Raw genomic sequence first — 20,421 nt, 5'->3', positions numbered from 1 at the left:
ACAGAGGCCAGGCTGATGGTGCTAAGGAATCACAGAATCATTAAGGTTGGAAAAGACCTCTAACATCATGGAGACCAACTGTCAACCCAACACCACCGTGCCTGCTAAACCATGTCCCAAGCTGCAATAGCTACACAGTTTTTGAACCCCTCCAGGGATGGGGACTCCACCACCGCCCTGGGCAGCCTGGTCCAATGTCTGACCACTCTTTCAGTAAAGAAATTTTTCCTAATAGCCAACCTAAACCTCCCCTGATGCAACTTGAGGCCATTGCCGCTCATCCGATCGCTGGTTACCTGGGAGAAGAGACCAACCCCCACCTCACTACACCCTCCTGTCAGGGAGCTGGAGAGAGTGAGAAGATCTCCCCTCAGCCTCCTCTTCTCCAGCCCCAGCTCCCTCAGCTGCTCCCCATCAGACTTTTTCTCCAGCCCCCTCCCCAGCCTCGCTGCCCTTCTCTGGACACGCTCCAGCCCCTCCATGTCCTTCTTGGAGTGAGGGGCCCAAAGTCGAACACAGCACTCAAGGTGTGGCCTCACCAGCGCTGAGTACAGGGGCCCGATCCCTGCCCTGGTCCCGCTGGCCACCCCATTCCTGATCCAAGCCAGGATGCCGTTGGCCTGCTTGGCCAACCTGGGCACACCGCTGGCTCAAGAAACCGCAGCCTTAACAAAAAGGTCAGAAAAATCACCGCAGAACCCCGGGAGAAGCCGAAGACTGGCGGGGAATCATGGCAGGTGGGGTGCCGGGATGGGACGCAGCAGCCCCCCACCCCTACTTCCAACTAACCCCCCGTCCCGCAGCCAGGCGATGCCCCGGCTTCACCCAAGCCCCGCAGCCCACCCGGGACCCCCTCTCCCCTCCTTCCCCCCCTCGGCGCTGCACAGAACGGCCCCGCAGCCGCTGTCCCGCGCTGGGGCCGGGGAAGGTGCCTCTAGAGGGAGCTGAGCCCCGGCGCCGCGGCTGCGTCTATGGTCTGGGGTTGGGTTTCTGAGTTGGTTTCTTTTTTTTTTTTTTTTTTTTCTCCTCTCTTCTTCTTTTCCCTCCTCCTCCCCGGCCCCGCTCGCTTCCTTCCCCCGCGCCGCGCTCCGGGGAGGAGGCAGGAAGGGAGGCGGCGGGGATGGAGCCGCTCCCCGCCGGGATGCATTAGCTCCCCCGGGGCACCCCCAGCCTGGTCCCCGGTGAGTAGCGGGGGGGACCCCCTCTGACCCCCCCCAGCCTCCCCCGGGATGGGTTATCCTTATGCAACGGGCGGGGGGGGGGGGTGTACCGGGAGCACCGGGGTGCCCGGTAAGGGGGGGGGGGGGCAGAGCCGCGGGGCCTCATCCTGCACCGCCCGGTGAGCAAGGTTCGGGGGTACCTCAGCGAGCAGCACTCCGGGGCTGGACGAGGGCTGAAAGGTCTCGCTGCGAGCGGGTCGGTGTCCCAAGGAGGGAATATTGCCTGGTTTAGTTATATTTCCTCCCGGTGCGGGTTTTCCCCCCCCTTGCGAGGCCGTGGCGGTGACAGCCGCACCAGCATCCCCGTGTTCCAGTGCAGGGGTTCAGGGCAGACAGGGTCACGCGAGCGAGCGGTCGGTGGCCAAGGGTTGTTGGTGCCGAGGAGCGGGGTGACGTCCGGCTCGCCCCGCTCTGGGCTGTGATCTCGGGCACGGCACGCGTGGCTGTGCGGGCTTCCGTGCACGGCTTCCCGCCAAGCGGCGCCGGGGCCCTCCGGGACGTGGGCGCGTGGGGTGGTGGGGGGACCCTGGCTGCGATGGCTGTGGGGGCTCGGGGACCCTGGCTGGACCCCGGGGCCGTGCTGGGCGGGTGAACACCAACCTGGGCAGATTCCCCGTTTGCTGTTGTAGGCCATGCTGGGAGGTGCGGGGCTGATTCCGTGCTGCCCATGCGGGGATGGCACAGGAATCCCATGGGATCTCTGTCCTGGAGAGGGTTAGCTGCCCTGCACGCCCCGCCATGGAATCACTCCCAGGGCCAGACCTGGGAAATGCTCGTCCCAGAGGATGCTCCGCACGTTTCCTGGAACAGGATCCTCGTAACATGCCGGGGGGGACTGCAGAGCCCCACGGCTGGGCTAGTTCAGAGGGGCTACGGCCGCTCCTGCAGATCCGCTGCCCTCCTGCAGCTCACAGCTCTGCCTCCGTCGCTGGGCCAGTCCCACCATCTTCCCCACACCTGGGCACGCTCCTTTGGGGAGAAGTGGTGAGCACATCATGAGGGCACACAGGAAATGTGTCAGAGACCTTTAAGGAAGGGAGATGAGGGTGAAATGAGAAACAGTTGAGGCAAAGGTCTTTTATTTTATTAGGGAAGGCTGGCAGGTTCCAGGAAGGCTGATTCTTTGCATGCCATGTGCTCATTTATAAAGATATGACTCCTGTGCCATCTTGGAGGGGTTGCTAAATCCACATCCTAGGTGCTGCCTGCTGCTTTTAACCCTTTGCAGCCTCCTACAAGAGGAAAAAGTCAGGGTGGAGATGAATCTGTTAGCAGCTGCTGAGAATTAGACACTGCACCCGGTAACCTGCAGCTTCACCCAAACCCTGTCCCAAGCCCTGTCTCAAGTTCTGGAGAGCCTTCATCTTCCGCACCCTCGGGCTGTCTGTAAGTGCGTGGCTGTCGTGGCCCCTTCACACCCTCCCTGCTCTCTTCCAGCACGGTATTCTCCTAGCAAAGATGGAACGGGGCAGATCAGCGGGGTGTTGGGCTGGGAAGCGGGAGGAACGTGGGCAGCAGCACGCTTGGTACCGGCGAGGTTGGGCTGCGGCTCTTTGACCCATCCGAGGCTGCAGCGAGCGATCTCGGGCGTTCACTCCGTTTGCAGGAGTGGGGCTTTAGGGTCCTCCCCAGGGAGCGGGTTGGGGACCGGCAGCGTGCTGACGGGGACGTAGCTGCCGGTCCCAGATGTGCCTGTGTGCAAAAGGGCTGCGGTGTCCCATGTTGCAAGAGAAGAAAGCGCGGCAAGGAGCTATATTGAGAAGGAAACTGAAAATGAAAGTTCCTCTTAAATGACGGCCACAGCCGCAGCCTGCCGCTTCCTAAGGGTTTGGCAGATGGCGAGTGTGAAGAATCACGTGAGGCGGCTGCTTCTCGGGCACGGGACTCCTGTGCTCAGCGGCCATCCTCCACACTGAGCACTCGGGCCTGCGTCAGAAATTCCCTGGTACTCGTGGCGGAGGTCGGGGTCAGAGGCAGTGGGCTGATGCGCAACACAGCCGGTTGCACCTCCAGACCGGGCTGTGAAAGCTCCAGGAGCAGCTGAACTCTGGCTGGGTGAACGCTCCCCAGCGTTGAGAGCAGCCTCGGGTTGTCGCAGCGTGAAGTACGGTGGAAATTCATGCTGCTTCAGTTACCCACAGACTCTGGAGAGCTGCTCCAAGTCCAGTCTTACTTCCCCTTGAAAGGCACGGAGGCCGTCCTACGCCCGGTGGGCTGCAGCTGCAGGCGTGCTAAGCGCCCAAGGAGGGGCTGGGGACAGCAGCCGGAAAGGACGGGAGGGTTTCCTCTGTGGAAGAGGGGACGGGGACACGTGCATCCGCTCCAAGCGCTCCCTGAGCTGTCTCCACTGCATCCCAGAGCGGAGAAGAGCAGCTCTGGAGCCCGGGTCTCTGCTGATCCGGGCGAGCGGGAGCCACCTCTGCTCCCAGCTTCACCCTCGGTCCCAACTGCGGATCCTCATCGCGTTTTCAGCTTTTCCTTGGATGGGGATGTTTGAGGTTGGGGAGGAAAAGGGAAATCCTGTCCTCAGAGGCGCGCAGGAACAAACAGCATCTCCATCCGTGTGTCACCGCGCTCGGGCTCCCCGAGTGCAGCTATGCAAATGCGCGACGGCTTTCTAAGCCAGGCCGATAAGCTTTGCATTTCCAGCCCCCCATCCCCACCGTGACTGCAGGCTGTACTTTACCGTTTATGGTCTCAATTTATATTTTTCTTCTGAATAATCTTCAGTGTGAAGTTGTAAGCTCAGACCATGCATTGCACTTCTAATTTTGACAGAGGCAATTATTTATCCATTACCAGCGCTTTTTTTTTATTTTTTCCCAGAATATGATTTAGATTCCTGGGTGTCAATGTGTCATCGTGAATTTAGACCTGGTGCAAATCAGAAAACCCACCAGTTTAGCCCTGTAGCAGGCCTGGGAACATGTACTGGCATGCCAAACGACAGGCTAGGAGCTGCAGCGATCGCTGTCTAACCCAGACGGTAACTGCCTCGCTTCCTTCTCTGCAAAAACCAGGCGGTGAGGTCAGTGCGACGAGCAGAGGGGTGAAGGAGCTGAGGACAGCGAGGAGCCCTAAACCGCAGCTCTGGGGTTAGGGTACCTGTGAAGTTCAGAGGCAGTATGAGCTGCACATTTGGTTCTCTCTACTTTTTCTTATTCCAAGAGGAGTTCAGCAGACAAAGAACAGGGGGAATTAGAGCCTCTGGATATAGGAAAACAGGGAGCTCACCTCTTGTAGAAGCTGTGGAAAGCAAGTCACAGGTGCAGGAGCCGCGGCAGCTCGGTATTGTCGTGGCTTGGTTTGTTGCCGCGCTCTGAACCGTCCTGGCTGCAGGTCGGGGCAGCAGCGGAGCCCTGCGGCTCAGCTCCCCGACACGTTCTCTGGGTGAAGCCAGGGAATCGTAGAGCCCTCCGTGCTGTGATTTCTGCTTTCATTCCAGCGTGAAGCCGCTGTGGATGCTGCTGTTGAGCAAGAGCTGGTGCAGCCCTTGATGCTTGCTGAGCTGGTCGAAGAATAGGTGGCAGATTTCCAGCAAGGGTGAGGAAGTGGTCAAGTGGGGTAGGGAGTTGGGTGATTTTCCTCTTCTGGCATATGACTGCAAGCACATTCCTGAGAAGAGTCAGGGAGAGTGGAGAAACCTAGCCAAGGGACTTGCCATGGCCAGGAATCAAGGAGCAAGTGTGCCGGGAAGGGAGGAGTCAGGTCGCTGGCAGGTAAAAGCAGGCAGCATTGCTCCTCCGAGCACTTGGCTCAGCTGAAGGGGCTTCCTAAGGCTGGCCTGGGGCGTGTGTGGGCGAGCAAGGGGCTGCAGGCTCCAGCATCACTGCTGGCTGCTCATAACCTGGTTCACTCGCTGTCTCTCACTGCTCCAGGTAAAGCCAGTACTCCCAAGCGTCTCTCTGCAATGGCCTCAGGGAACGACGGGGACCCACCAAGGGCCCACGGACGCCGGGGAAGCAACGGGCGCAGGCTGTCACAGGAGCTCAACTCAGGTAAAAAAACATTGCTGTGCTACGCAGAGGAGGAAGCATTTTCAACCCTTTTTTTCTTTTTTTTTCTTCCTGGTGTGTTTCTTTGGGGTTTTTTCATACCTCCAGGGCGCTTTGCAGGAATGGGATGATGAATCGGCTCTGTAAAGCAAGGCTGAATTGAACTGGGAGAGCACACGCTCGATGCTTTCAGGAGATGGTTGGCGTTGGGTTAGGGCGGTGGGCAGCAAGGGTGGCTGGAAAGGCACGGAGAAAACAGCGTGCCGGGGGCTGCCGGACTGGGGAACGCTGGCAGCTCTGTGCTGGCACAGTGGGGTGCCAGACGGCACCGGGGCTGGGGCGTGGGGTGATCGCCCCGGCTGGCTGCGAGACATACGGCTGGTGCCTGGTGTCATTTACTTCCCCGAGCACGAGAGAGCAAAAAGTGCTTGATGTTTAAAACACACAGAAAAACACGCCTTGCTGAGCAGCGCCGGAGCTCAGTTGGTTGGTTTCAGTCTTCCTGCGTCGGCTGCTGGATGGAGTTGGGTCTCCGGCATGCCTTGGCAGAGCAGCAATGAAAAGTGAGGGCTCACCAATGTTGAGGAGCGGTCCCATCCATTTCTCATGGGTGCCGAGCCCAGCAGACTGTGTAATTGTGTTTCACACTAATGGGTGAAACTGGGAACGGGGCCGAAAGGAACCCAGGGAAAACCTCAGCTCCCGTTTCATCCCAAGATGATAAAATACCACTGCACAGAAAGCTGTTAAACACAGGTGACTTCTTAACCTGTTTTGCAGGTGGACTTATAAATAAGGCTGAGTCAGTGCAGCTCTGTCAATAATGGAGATTAGAAGCTATAGCTAACTGTTTATGTGTTTGAGCTCAGATCCAGCTCAGAGCTGTTTTATTGGCCTGATAATGTTATTTATACTCTGCTATTGTCTGGACTCCTCGCCATCTCGGAGTACCATTTGTGCTAGATCCTGCATGAATAGTTGGAAGAAAAAAAACACCCTGTCCTTCCTTTACCAAAGTCTACAAGGTATGAAAATAAATAAATAAGAGCAGTTGTTTACGTATGCTGATTTCCTGTTGAGGCCAATGAGATGATGATGTGAAAACCAGTGAGAGGATCAGGCCCTGAACTCTAACCACACTGGTTTACAGTCACACTTCCTGTACGCTTGCACTTACTGGCAGTGCTGGCATCCCTCGGCTTCCCAAAACTCAGGGGGTCCCTCCGGAATTCGGAGGCGAGATCTCTGCGCTCCTCTCAGGGAGGAGCCTCATGGACTCAGGCGGAAGCAGAAATGTGCAGCTTCCACGAACACGTGCTATGGGATCGCGGGGTGGAGGAAGGCTTTCATCAACAGGTATTAAGCCTGGTGTTCATTTCGGGCTTGCTTGCTCTCTTTGTTTATCTTTGGATGCGGTAGGGAGTGAAGAGATCTATCTGCTGCTCGAGGATTTGTCTGAGCATCGTTCCGAGCCCTTGTTCTGCCAGCCGTTGCTTCGGGCAGGGACAAGATGCTGCTGCTCCAGTCTAGGTTGGGGGGCAATTTGTACTGCTGGTGTTTTCAGGGCGTTCATTGTAGACAAAGGCAGGGGCTTCCTACTCCTGGCAGTATGTGATAAAAAGGAGGAGAGCCTTAGCTTGTGAATAGTCATGCAAGGGAAGCAAACATTGCAGAAGGAGGGGTGGGAGACCCAGCACCAACGGTGCTGAGCTGAGCTCAGGGAACGGGGCTCATACTTTGGAAAATTCACCTTGCCCTCCTTCGGTCCTCATCTGTAGCATGGGGGTGGCGGTGCCTCCCTGCTCAGACGCGCTGCCAGGGTCCGCACTCAGCTACAGGAGTGGTTCGGATAATTCCACCAGGGCTCAGATCCGTGGGACAAGCCACGGCCGCGGCTGTCCTCACACTGGCAGGGCCACGTGCAGCTCAGAGGGGCCAGTCCATGTGATGACAGCATTGCTTAGGTGGTCACACTTCGCTCCGGTGCGGACCGCGTTAGCTGGAGTCCCAAAGCGCTTTGCTGAGCAAGGTGATGCGTCGCTGTATCCACTTATTGCTACGAGGGAGATGGAGAGCGCTCCGTTGGGAGTCTCTGCAAGGATGGCCGAGGCGTCAGGGTTGTGCGTGGAAAGCCCAGCCACCCTGACTCACCGCTGGCAGCGTCAGACTGGCAACTGCTCTCTGCCTCGGATTACCTGGGCTTTCTCATCTGTCTGGGTGTGTTTAATACTCGTGTAACGTACCTAGAGAGGCGCGAGGTTTGGCGCTTGGTGGTTTGTCTTAGCTCTGGACTTGACGTTGCGTGCGGAGCAAGTCACGAACTGATAAATAGTTGCTTACGGATGTTAGTCACGCATCTGTGAGCATCTCCATGTCTTCATTTCCAGGATCACCTGCAAAAGGAGTAGGAAAAATGTGAGCTGCCTGTTTAAGACTGGGTTCTCATACATTCTGTAGAGCAACCAAAACCGTGTAAGCATGCTCTTCTCTTGTCTGTTACCCATGCAGTTCCTATCTCCAGCACAGACAGAGAGTATTGGACTTCCTATTGAACTGCTTCGCCCATCAATACGTGGTTTCCATTTTTAAAAGGAAAAAAACAAGTCATCCTTCCAATGGCTGTGCTGGGAAATAGCTCTGCTCTGGAACTGCCTCATCACTCCTTTGTTCTGGCCTGCAAAGGATGCCCTGAGGAATCTTTTATGAAAAACCTGATGGGGCAGAGGGAGATGCATTGCCAGAGCTGAGACGCCTGCCCAGCCCGAGCATCGCGCTGAGCCCTGGGCCCAGCCTCCCTGTGCCGTTCAGTAGATCAGCAAATGTGGGACAGGTCTCAGCTCGGGCAGCAAAGTACCAGAGCAAAACCTCGCTGCAGCCCCCAGCCCCTGCTGCAGCCTGTAACTCTGGGCGTGATGGTGGGACACCACTGAGCAGAAAAATCTGGACCGGAGGATCTCCCTTATTGACAGATTAATTTCTGTCTTAAAACCAAGGGTATTTGCCCATTAGCTCTGCAGGGAGGCTGTCTGAGACTATCACTCCTCTTTTGGGTGGGAAGGTACTTCTTCTAGAGCGCAGAATAAGGGGAAGGGCTTTGTGCTGTGCAGACACCTCTGGGGACGGCAGTTTCCCATTTACCTGCCTCACAGCTCTGCTCTCGGGTGCGAGCCGCGCAGGATTATGCCAGCATGGTGCAGTGTCAGGCTGATCAGCCTTTGATCCTGGACAACATCACTATCGGCAGGCGATAGCTTTCACGAGGTGCTGCCTTGCCCAGTGGAAGCTAACCCAAACCCAGTAACGCAAGCACTGCTCATCTCATGCTTCAATTGCAGCAACCATGAGGTGGAGTCGAGCTTCCCCTCGAGGCAGAAATCTCCAGAGACTGTGCTTGGTTCCCTGGAGCTGTCTTCTCCCTTTGGAGCCAGTTGCTCTTCCCAGGCTGGCTATTTCCCTCTGCGCACGCAGATGCACCTCTCGTTGGAGTTACTACCTGCCTCCTGGGCTCGGGAGCGATGCTGCCAGGCTGCATCTGGCATTATTACAGTCTGCAGCAGGGCTGTTTCGTTGTAACAAGGTCTGATGGATAACTTTGGTGAGACCTGCCAGTTTTTACCGCAGCGCAGCGGCTCTCCGGATGTTGGGAGCAGTGAGAAATAAAGGATCTCGCACCGAAATGCAGATGTTGCCTGTTTGAGACTGGCAGAGGGGTCTGGTCAGCGTCCGCGGTGTGGATCCAGGCAAGAGGCGGCTGTTGGGGTAGGTCTGGTCTAGGTTCTGGGAGCGCGCTGGGGACCGAGGACAGCAGGGTTGCTGCTCCGTGGAGCAGAAGCGGAGCACGTCCTCCCTTGCAGTGCGGGGGCTCAGAGCAGCTCGTCAGCTCCGTAACGCGGCCCCGATGATCCCACATGGAGCCCTGCGATCCCCGAGGAGCTCCAAACCACTCTCCGCCTCTCCACTGGTGGTACTGGGATTCCACAAGGCAAATCTTGATCCAGATCCTCTTCCTTTGAGTGGGAGAGACCCAGAGATGGTCCCCGTGGGTGCGGTGGGTTAGCGCTTGGGGGACAAAGATATGCGTTCGCCTGTGCTTGTGTTACTAAAAATAGTGCCTGGGGTAATTAAAACCAGGGATGTTTTTTTGGTAGGCGTATTTCCTCTTTTGTTCTGGCAGCGTGTTTACCCTTCTCTCGCTGAAACTGTGAGTCAGTCGGTTTCGTTTTCTGGCTCTCGGTGGAGCGGTCGCTGGCGCCGCTGGCTCCTCCGTGAGGTGGGATTTGTTTGCCGCCAAATAAACCCTCTCCTGCAAAACAAAAAAACAGTCCCCTGAAAACGTAGCGACCAAGGCTTGTCATTTCCCTTCACCTTTATTTACCCAACCTGAACTCTGTGTAACCTGCGTCTCCGCACAACGGGTCCTCTCCCTTCCCCGCACTCCATCCGGGGCTGGGCCCGGCTCCCCACCGCCGCGCGTGGGCCGTGTGGCTGTGGCCAGCTGGAAAAACCACGACGAGCGGTGCGGCACGCTTCAGAGATGTGGGTATGGGGTTTTATGGGGCAGTGTTGCTGGGACAGCTGGGTCCACCAGGCCACATCCACACATCCCAGCTCTGGGACACTACTGGGGCAGGAGCATCTCTGCATTGGAAATGGCATTTCCAGTGGCTGGAGAACTGCATGGCCAGTCTGGCGGGTGGTTATACTGGGATGCTGGGAAGGGGTTTTAGCTGGGCTGGCTGCAGTGAGCTGCACTGCTGTGAGACAGCGCTGTGGGTGCAGATGTGCCGATCTGCTGCGCGTCACCAGACGCCTGGCCGGATGACCACCTAAAGCCAGGGTCCCGCGCTTTGACGTTCCCCCAGGTAGCTCATGTACCCGGGCTTTGCACCTTGTTTAGTATCTGTGAATCTCTACTCCGAATGGTGATACCCTGTCAAAGGAGCAGGGCTCTGATCTGTCCATACCATTTCTGTCCCCTACAAATTTTGCATCTTGGAAAAAAAACTGGGAAGAACCGCGTTACCGGGACCTTAGAGCCGGCTGCCGCCGAGCCCTGCGGGGTGACTGAGCTGGACTGCTGGCTGTTTGGGGCTGTCGGGGAACCTGTGCTCTAGCCCAGATTGCTTCTTGAGCCAGCCGAAACCGAGCTCTAATCAAAGACACCCCGTGACAAACCAGGTACTTTCCCCAGGAGCAATGCAAGGCGGGCGATAAGGCATCGGTCGCCATGGTACCTCCAGGAGCGAAACGCCTTGCCGGGGGCTCCCTGCTCTGGAGAGGGCAGGTCTTGGCCACGTCCAGACCCTTGATCTACCTCGAGCAGCGTGGGCACAGGGTGTGGGTCTCGAGCTGAGCCGTTTGCAGACAGCCGCACGCTCGTTGGCACTGGTTTTTTCTGACTCGCTTCCTGCGCACGCAGATCCGAGTTGGTTTTCGCGCGCTGTCGGGGCCGGGTGACGTTACTGCACGGGCGCGTTCCCCCGCTGAACCCTGGATACCTGGCGTGCCGAGCCCTGCTTGCTTACGAGAGCAGGGGAAGGAAGCTGTGGCACCCAAACCCAGCCTCAGCTCAGCCCCCCCGCAGCCCCGGCTCACCCCCTGCCCGGCTGCAGCCCCCGCTCGCCGTGCCACGGGCTTATTGCTTCCACAGGTATTTGTTAGCCAGGCAGGGGATCTGGGTGTCTGCTCTCGCACGGTGGCAGCGGGTGTGCTGGAGCAGGCGTTCGGTTCAAACTTATCGCCTGGCTGTTTTATCTGCTTTCAAGCGCAGGATGGGGAGTCACCAGTCTGGGTGACGGTTGATGAGTTATTCAGAAGCTCTTCTCCTTTCTGCCCCTGCCAGCAGCCCGTGCAGAAGCTGAAAACCCTGCCCTGGTGTTGCCGCTGCCGGGCGTATGCGAGACCAGCCATGTGGGATGGAATCGGCAAGGAATTATACAATAACCAATTTAACTTCTGCTCAGTGCATCATTGCTGATGTCAGGCAAAGGCACGATCGTTGGTGGCCTTGAAAAACAAGATTGTTTGCTGAGGGTTGGTGGGCAGCGCTAGGCTGAGCTTTGCCTCTGGTCTGGGTTTGGATCGGAGATTCCTGAACTCGTCTGCGCTGAGCAATGCCCTTATCGAGAGGTGAGAGGGAGCTGCCAAGCGCAAGCGCTCGAACATCTGGTTTGTGTTGCGACAGTCCTGTAGCTGTCGCTTGCCAAAAATGGATTCAAAAGGTGGGCCTGTGCCCCGAAGAGCAAAGACTGGCCTCTAAATTAGTTTTCTGAGAACTAATTTATGTTGCATTCTGTTTGTTGTACTGCAAAAGGCCAGTCTTAATACAAACAGCACAAATTTAGGCTGAAAATGAGGGAATGGTCTCTTTCCAACTTGGGAAAGGAGGGAGACGTGCTTCTCCCTTGACTTTTCTTCCTCTTGTCTCTCTCAGAAGACCGGGTGGTGAAGGAGACAGAGGAGGTGTTTCGGAGCTATGCCTTCTACCGCTACCAACAGGAGAGAGAGGAGAGCGGGGAGGAGGTGCCCATGGACCCAGAGATCGTGGAGATCCAGCAGGAGCTGGGCAGGTAAAACTCCAGCACCAACCGTACACACGTCCCTCAACCCCATTGCGAGCCAGGGTCTGTTACAGACCCACCCTCAGTCCTGCTGACCTGTCCCTAACGCCGTCTTCCCTCTGGGCAGCACCGGGAGCCTGGTGGGAAGGCGCCTGGCCATCATCGGCGATGACATTAACGAGCGGTACGACGCGGAGTTTCGCTGCATGCTGAAATCCTTGCAGCCCACCAAGGAGAACGCCTATGAGTACTTCACCAGAATAGCCTCCAGGTAAGGCCACCGGCTCCCTCGGCGTGGGCTGAACGCCTTCTCCTGGAGAAGACCAGGGAAGGAAAGGTCAGACGGGGTGCGATGCAGTCAGTTAAACCCTCGCACCCAACCCGGAGCAGCTGCCTCCCCGGCTCTGCCCCAGCACGCAGACCCTCTCCACTGACTTCACCCACTGTCCCTGGGTTGAGCTCCCAACGAGCTCCCCGTGACGGTTCCTGTGTTTTCTGCCTGTCTGCTCTTCCTGCTGCGCACTGTTTGGACAGTCTTCACCTGACAGTCACCTCACTGTCCTTGCACGAGCCGACTGGGGTCAGAAAGTCTGGGGGATGTGCCTGGGAAGCGTGGCCTGTGCGTCAGCAGCCAAGTCAATGTCCCAGCTCCCCATCAGGGGTACGACCAGCCCTGGACCAAGACAGAGCTGCTGCTGGTCCCACTGCCGCTTGCTGGGTAGCTGGGGAGTCCTGGTGAGTCAGGCTTTTGGAGGCACAAAGCAAACACAGCTGCAGGATGCGGGGGTGGGCAGGAGCTTGCTGTCCATGGCGTGGGCCACACAGAACAGGATCGGACTAACTCAGGATGGGGGACGCTCCACGGGCTCGCAGAACCTGCAGCCATCTCGTGCAGGCGATGCACGCCCAGCTCACCCGCTCCAAGCACAGCACCAGGGTGAAGGCCAACACCTGAACAACGTACTGCCCCGCTCGCCTGAGGTGCAGGCTTGGATCGAGGTGGCCGTCCAGGCGTTCAATCCTCAGCCCTCTCTGTCTGTAGGGAAACCAAGACGCTACGCACGTTAAACGGTTTGCCCAGGGTCACGCAGAAGACCTCTGGAAGAGCCAGAGGAGAAGCCGGGGTCTCTGGGCTCCCAGGCTCCATCGCTCCCACAGACCCCGTCCCCGTGCACCCTCCGCTCGGTGTTTGTTGTCTAACTGCCTTTCTTCTGTCCCCTTCCTGCTCCCCTCTCCTCGGGAAGCCACGCTGCGCTGTCTGCACCGCTTTGCCAGCCTGAGGCGGTTAACGCACCGCAGACAGGTAAATTAACCTCTGTCCCTCTCTTTGTGCTGCCTGTTTCTCTCCTGTTCCTTCCCGGGCTCTAACTGCTCCCTCCCTCTGCGACCTGCACGGTGGCAGCTCCACACCAGGGTTCTGCAGAGAAGACGCTTCCCTTCGGCTGGGCAGACAGGGACCGCCAGGAACAAGGGTACAAGATTAAAACACAGGGCCTGAGTCTACTCTTTTTTTTTTTTTCCTTCTTGCTTGCCTTGCTGGAAACCAGGACAAAAAAACCCACCTTCAAAAACTGGTCTAGATAAATGAGTGCCAAACCTGCAGACAGCGATGTGGTTTGTGCCCACAGCAACCCAAACCTGGATCAGGAGCGGCAGGCACTGACCAGGCACATTTTGGAGCCCCTCCAGCCCTTGGGAGTGTCAGTCTGAGGCAAGATCAGATCAGGTTTTGGCCTTGGAAGAGTTTGTCTATGCAGGAAAAGGGAAAACCCTGTTCGAACATGCCTTGTCCTTAGATATATTTAAACTTCCTTACCTCCAGGTACAAGCGAGGGATGCTTTGGGCAGGTGGGTGGCAGTTCCTGCTCCTGGCTCCACGTGGCAGCTGCTGAGCTGGCTGCAGCTTAGCCCACCACCAGCTCCAGGTTACCTTGTACAATAACCTTGCCCATGGAAACACAGGACCTACAGGCAGATGATGCGCCCTGCGTTCAGGGGGTGACCTGAGGGGAAGGCAGGAAGGTGGCAGGTCAACAACAACCATCGCAAAACTTCCCCTTCAGCAATTCAGAGCCTGTGTAGACAGGATTTGGAAATTTCCTTTTCCCTGAGGACATCCCTAACCCACCCGGCTGAGGCAGGCAGCAGTCATGACCAAGACCGTGTTTGTTCTGCTCTGAAAGCACGTCGGGTGCTTGGCGGCCACGTGTCACTTGGCCACAAAATGACTGCGTTGTCTGTGCGGCTGGGATGCACCTCGAGGACTAGCGCAGCATCCCCAGCCCCACTCGGCAACCGGCACAGAGCCCACGGCCTGGGCAACACAGGGATGCAGGGAGTAGGGAGCTCTGAGCCACGGCAGCCATTTAATGAGACCATCGGCTTCGTTTCAGCTTGTTCGAGAGCGGCATTAACTGGGGCCGGGTGATTGCGCTGCTGGGCTTTGGCTACCGCATGGCCGTCCACGTCTACCAGCACGGCATAACGGGTTTCCTCCGCCGGATCATCTGCTTCGTCGTGGATTTCATGCTCCGGAACCGCATCGCCCAGTGGATCGCCCAGCAGGGAGGATGGGTGAGCCGGCGGGAGCGCAGGGCCGTCTGGGGGGGTTCGGGGGCGAGGGGAGGCAGCCTGGGGACCGCGGCTGAGCTTGGTGGGGTCCCCCGGGTGCAGGCAGAGCGGCAGCCTGGCCCAGGCAGATCTAACACGCTCTGGTTATTCTCTGTTTCTCGTTAGGTGGCTGCACTCGATCTGGACAATGTTTACATGAAGTACATGCTGGTGGTGGTGGCCCTGGTCATGGTGGGGCATTTAGTGGTACGACGCTTCTTCAGGCCCTGACTGACATGCGGGCAGAGGCTGGGGGGTCCGGCCAAGCTCTCTCTCAAATCTCTGCTCTGCATTGACGTCTCCCAAGAGAGGGGGGATTCAAGGAACCTCCAAGAGAGAGAGCAGCTTGGACCTGTGACCCTCCTGCTGCAGGGCCCAGGGTCTCTGCCGCCTATGGAGACACCACCAGGAGCTATGGCAAGAAGCAGTTGGGGGGGTGGGAGGTTCAACTTTGTTGTTTTTGGCCTCGCTTAGCTGCTGAGGACAGAGCATCGCAGTGACACTCCTAGCACACAGCAGTGAGGCAGAACGGGCTCCTCTGGAGTCAAGATTGTCTGGAGGAACAAAATGTGTCATTGTGATAATGCCAGTGTGTGGGAGCACATGGGTCTTCTCCACTCCTTGGGGCTGGGGCACAGCTCCCTGTTTGCTGATGGCTCTAGCCTAGACCATTCCTGCATTTGAAGAGGGGTTGCAGCCTTGGTTGCTGTGATTGTAAGTCACTGGAGGGGCAAGCTAGCATTAGAGTGCCCGTGTGGGGCTTGCTTTCCCCTTCCCTCTGCTCCTGAGCCCAAGTACTTCAGCTTTCTCTTTCCTTTTAACAAGCACCTCTACCCCTTTTGAAAGAAGCACGCTGACTGCCTGTCCTCTGACAGTCGATGGGAGCAGCTGGCAGCGCTGGCAGGCAGGTTTGCCCTCCCACATCCTGAACCTGGAGACCGCAGCTCTGCCATGGCTGATGCAGGTGCTGGGGTGCAGCCCCACGGCCTTCCATGAGCTCAGAGCTGCGTGCCGGCAGAGCAGGGAAGCACCAGCAGGCTTCCAAACACTAAAACGCCGTGGGGTGACTAACGGTCAGTGCAGGCAGCCTGCCTGCCCTCCCTCCAGTTCTGCTTCCATTCAGTGGACTCGCGTGCTGGCAAACGAGCAGCACAGTTGTGACCCCACTGGTCTCCCTTGCTCTCGGTGGGAGGCACTGGAGTTGCATCCCATCCCTGCATCCGCTCTTTGCCTTCTGAGCTCAGCTGGGCAGGGCGATGCAGGCATGCCCTGGTTAAGCCCCAGGCTGCAGTGTCTTATAGCTGCCCAGTCAGCAGGACCCAGCCTCTCCTGGGCACAGTGTCTTTGGGACATGACTTGACCTTGTTCTGTTCATGACTAATGCTTGAGCAGGAGTTTTTGGGGAGGGAAGCAGGCTCCACTCTCCCATCCCAAATCCTTCTGACTTTTTTTGCAAACAGAGAGAGCACCCAGCGTGGACTGCATGGTTTAGCTCTTGGCCTTTTTACTCCGCGTGACTCTGTAAGGCTTCAAACTGTGACTGGCCCTGTCTGAGCCGAACTCACCCTATTCCAGCATCACCCATCTCCCAGAGCAGGTCAGCCAGCTGGGGGAGGGAACCAGAGGGACCTCAGAGGGAGGAAACGAGCAGTGATCCTATGTCTGGGCTCCTCTCCTAATACAGACAGAGCCCATCCGGGCTGGAGACCTGACCCGTGGGAGCTGCAGTACCACAGCCTTGAACAGGCTGAGCCCCCCCGTCCCCTCTGGGGCCATCCCACCACTGCTGGAGCGGGGAACTCACTGGTTTTGCTACCGCAGAACGGGCTGGGTGACCCCAACGGGCAGTGCTCCCACTCACCCCTGTGGCACCAGTATCACCAAACCGGGGCAGACCCTGCCTGGTGTCACCTGCTGCGGTGACCACCCTGGGAGCCCAAGGTGGGGACCCTGAGAGCAGCCCACCTGCCCCACCAGAACACAGGCGTTCCTGACTGACCCATTGCCTCCCCATATCACCGATCCCTACCTTAATCTTTACCTTCAGATAGATTTTTTTCTTTCCCCCCACTCGGTGCCTGTCCCTTGCTGCTGTTCCGGCACGGCCTGCCCAGGCACAGAGACAGGACGCCTGAAAGCCTTTCTCCTTGCAGCTGCAGAGGCTTAGCAGGACCAGCCATGATTTTATAACGCTCACATCCCTCATGTTTCTGCCACTTTTTATACAAGAATAGTAAACTTTTCAGCCTGTTTCCACATCAGGGTCTTTCTATGCTTATCATTTTGACCCTGATTGTTTCTGCCGTATCCCTTTCCCTGGTGGAGTGCCCTCGACTGTGCTTAATAGAAAGGCATTAAAATATTTGCTATACTATTCCTCTTCTATATATCTCTGTTTTGGTTGCTTTATTTGTTTTCTCTGTGCTGAGCAGCACAGATCTCCAGTGGAGTGTCCACGCTCAGGTTTTGTGGCTGGGCTGACTCTCTTGGAGCAGCTCCGTGCCCACCTAGCTCATTTGTCCCCTCGCCAGTGTATCTCTTTGCATTTATCCACACACAACTTCATCTACGACCATTCACCCATCTTGAGCAGATCCTGAGATTTCCTCAGGACCTCAAGACTCTTCTCTGGTGTGAACCAGTCTAACCAACCTGGTATCACCCACAGTTTCCCATCCCCACACCTTACCTTTTCTGGGTGAAAACACCACCAGATGGAGCCTTTTTGCCACCATGCACATGAACTACTAATTGTTATTTTCCTTTTCTCTTAATCAGCCGCATGATTGATGTGTCACTGTCCTCTAGGCCAGTCCTCTGCTTTGGTTGCGTCTCCAGCAGGACTTCTTCAGAGGACCTTGAAAAGAAAACAGTATATCAGCTTTTATTCACTACTTCCCGACACACTCCAAGAACTCTAATAGATTGGAGGGAACTTTTGCTTGTACAAAAAGCCATGCTGCTTGTAATTTATTCTCATCTTCCACAGCAGGTGAAACACCTTGCAAACTAAATTCAGCTGTAAGGCCAGCAGACTTTAAATAAGGAACATTTTCCAACTTTATGGTAGATGATCAAGCCTTAGTAAAGTCTGTGATACCAGGACAGCGAAGGGAACTTTTAAAATAGGTGCTGTAGCAAAGGAAAGTTTCCTTTTTATCTGTTTTCTCAGGGGATTTGCAGGGAGGATTGTCTCAGGATATCAGCGTATTGTCTCCCTCTGCTGTCACCTCTCCTAGCCTTCCTGACACAGGTTACCAAGCAGGAAAAAAAGCTTGAACTGGGACTGTGAATGGGTGACTGGTCTGTAGTACTGTGTCCTGTCACTGGATGGCAACAGCACCGCAGGCACAGCCACCCGGGTGCTGGCTCCCAGGGCAGAGAGGAGCTGAGCTCCACAGAAGGGGAACCCCCCCTTCCAGGTCCCCCTCTTTGTCCAGGCGACCTCGGTATCCATCAGCTGTGGTCTGCACACCCAAGGGCTGCATCACTGGTTTGTACTGGACTGCTGTTGGGACAGTGCAAGTGCTTTAGGGGGGCAGGGACAGGTTAAAGCAGGGTTGGGTTTGCTGGGCAAAGCAGATGGAGATGAGAAGGCTTGGCCCCCCCCAAAAGCTGATGCTCTGCGTAGGGTTGGTGGACCCGCTCCAGAGAGCCACAGCAGGCAGCGACCTCGCAGCCCCGCTCGGCAGAGTTCGGGCAGGGGCCTGGACAAGGTACCACAGGGCACCTTGGCTGCGCGCAGAAGGCTTTTGCTCTGAGACTGGCAGTGCCAGGAGCCATTTTTACAAAACAAGTATGTCTCTGCTGGAGAAGCAAGAGCTCCAGATAAAACTACGTTCTTGGAATAACGCCAAAATTCCCTTACAGGGCTGAATCAGCCAGTTCATTCTGCAGGGATAAAGCCCCGATCAAGTACAATATTTTTAATAAGCGTAAACTTCATTTAACTGCCAGCCCAGTCACATATGGTAGCTTGTACGGCAGCAAGCCCATCTGATGCACTGAACAGCAGGCCCTCCCTGCTGCCAGCTTCCTAGGAACTGTGGTGCTACTGGGGATGACTGTCCCCAAAGCTTTGGCTTCTTCCCCTGGCGAGCAAGGGAAACAGGGGTGGGAAGCCCTCAACTGGAAAATGAAGGCAGAAAGTGAGGAGAAGGCTCTGCCACAGCTGTTCACCAGGAGAGGATTGTTCACTGAATCATTTGGGTTGGAAGGAAAGCCTTACCCCTACTCAAAGCAAGGCTACCTAAATCACTGCAGGGTTTGGTGGACCGCTGCTGAGCAGCATGCCATTTTTCTAGACCCGAGCTGGGGCTGCATCTGAGGAAGGACTGGCTCTCTCTGATGCCTACAGCTTCACCGCACCCACTGGGACCAGTGCCTGCCTGCTCTGCTCACTCCTAGACTGGGCAGGGAGAGGAATCAGAGAAAGGCTTGTGCTATTTCTCTTCTCCACCCAGCCCAGGATCAACAGATGGGATGGCTTCAGCATCGCAGTGCCCAGTGCACCCCAGAAGTGGCAAAGAGGGGTGCAGGCTGCCCAGGCAGTGCTGCCACTCCCTAGGACTGGAGGAGCCATGCATGGATGCAAGCCAGGGCAGCCCCTCGCAGCTCAAGGCCACGGGCTCTGCGCCATGGTTCCTTGTGCCTCTTGCTGCCCACTCCCTGCATATCCAGGGGTGCAGGGAGCAAAGGGGGGCTCCTTTTGGTGAGGATTTCTTTGTGCAAGAGGCTACCCCAGGAGCAGTGTTAAGGGAATGTAGCACAGGGAGTTGCGCAGACAGAAAACTCTTGGTTCAAGCAGAAGAATGTGCGTTTGGGAGGGCAGGCAGAGGAATTTCATTCAGGTTATAATGGGTCCATACAAAAATGGGGAGAGTCTGAAGGAAGAGGCTCACTTACTGAGCCTACGTGAGAGCATTTTTTACTCCCACCCTCTTGCAGCTCTCTGGATGGAGGAACTTGCCCGAGCTATGAGTTTCCTTGTCAGAGCCACCCCTTCCTCCTCACGCCGGGAGCCAAACCCCGAGCCATCCCTGCCAAACACCAGGTACTGCGGGGCACTCCCCAGAAAACCAGTCTGTTCATGGTCGGGGCTGGTGGCAGCCTTCTGTGAAGCTCTGTGCGATGGGTTTTACACATATACTTGAAGTCACACTATCCCTGTGAATTCTGGTTCTTCCCTGCGTTTTTCACAGTAAAAGTGTGTGGTGTTTCACACAGCTCCTTTCCCCGTCCCTCCGGGAAGCCCCAGTCTCTCCCAGCACTGCAGGAAGGGGACGGGGTATATGATGAAGCAGCAAACCATGCTTTGCACTGACTCTGGAGGGAAGGGACTGGTAAACACCTTTTCTTTCCAGGGGGAGGAGGAGAGGAAGACCACAGGTTCTCCCAGTAGCAGCAGGGAGACGGGGAAGGGGCTCAGTCTGCGGGCCAGCCTTTCCCCAGCACAGGTCATCTTTAAATGGCAGGCAAAGGGGCTGTGTGGAACATGGTGGGTTACTTTTACCTGAAAAAAACATTTCTTTCACAAATAATCTGTTTTAAAGTGATATAATATATATATATGTGTGTGTGAAAATAAAAATGGTACATGCAGTGCAAACTCTTTCCCTGGCTGTGCTGAGTGTTTTCTTCCCGAAGCTGTACTCCATTGCAGGGTGCTCTGGGTAGCTCTTGGGTACATTATATGTTCCCCTGCACAAATTTGCACAACATATTTAGTCTCAGTTGCCCCGTTAGTTCAAGGACACCAGGCCTTGGACTTCTAGCATAAAGAGCTAGAGGGGGACAGCAATCTGCTGCTGAAGTTTTGCCCTCCCTGAAAAATAGTGCCTTTACAGCAAATACTGCAGGGCTGAAGAAGCGACCGCTGTAGTAATCTGCGGTCTGATCAGCTGCTCGACCTGCCCAGCAGAGATAAGGATCTTATCTCTGATGTGTCCACACCTCCCGTGCAGGAAACAATAAGGATAGGAAATTGCAAAGGAAAAATCCATTACAGAGGAGTACAGCAGGATTCTCAACTGCCAT

The 20,421-nt window shown here is 56.3% G+C and overlaps 1 protein-coding gene across 3 annotated transcripts; it reads left to right on the top strand.

The window, feature by feature from the left end:
- Positions 1–1,081: 1,081 nt before the first annotated feature.
- Positions 1,082–19,961, top strand: BAK1 (BCL2 antagonist/killer 1). Of its 3 annotated transcripts, none has more exons than XM_075442885.1 (6): positions 1,082–1,181; positions 5,099–5,218; positions 11,652–11,784; positions 11,903–12,046; positions 14,169–14,349; positions 14,512–19,961. In XM_075442885.1, exons 2-6 carry the CDS (start codon positions 5,131–5,133, stop codon positions 14,614–14,616), a joined length of 651 nt encoding a protein of 216 aa, XP_075299000.1. In that variant the 5' UTR covers positions 1,082–1,181; positions 5,099–5,130; the 3' UTR covers positions 14,617–19,961. The 3 variants fall into 3 exon arrangements, with proteins under 3 accessions (XP_075299000.1, XP_075298999.1, XP_075299001.1); XM_075442884.1 differs by having other exon boundaries at positions 11,649–11,784; XM_075442886.1 differs by lacking the exons at positions 14,169–14,349; positions 14,512–19,961 and adding an exon at positions 12,310–12,730 and having other exon boundaries at positions 11,649–11,784.
- The last annotated feature ends 460 nt before the right edge of the window (positions 19,962–20,421 follow it).

This window comes from Opisthocomus hoazin, chromosome 25, assembly GCF_030867145.1.
Source record: "Opisthocomus hoazin isolate bOpiHoa1 chromosome 25, bOpiHoa1.hap1, whole genome shotgun sequence".
Lineage (NCBI taxonomy): Eukaryota > Metazoa > Chordata > Aves > Opisthocomiformes > Opisthocomidae > Opisthocomus > Opisthocomus hoazin.
Note: the sequence above shows the minus strand (reverse complement) of the source record. Positions and strands in the feature narration are given on the sequence as shown.

Coding starts and splice junctions, on each gene's coding strand:
- BAK1 (XM_075442884.1), top strand. CDS start 5,131: ATGGCCTCAGGGAACGACGGGGACCCACCAAGGGCCCACGGACGCCGG. Junction 5,219..11,648: donor GTCACAGGAGCTCAACTCAG/GTAAAAAAACAT, acceptor TGTCTCTCTCAG/AAGACCGGGTGGTGAAGGAG. Junction 12,047..14,168: donor TTCACCAGAATAGCCTCCAG/GTAAGGCCACCG, acceptor GCTTCGTTTCAG/CTTGTTCGAGAGCGGCATTA.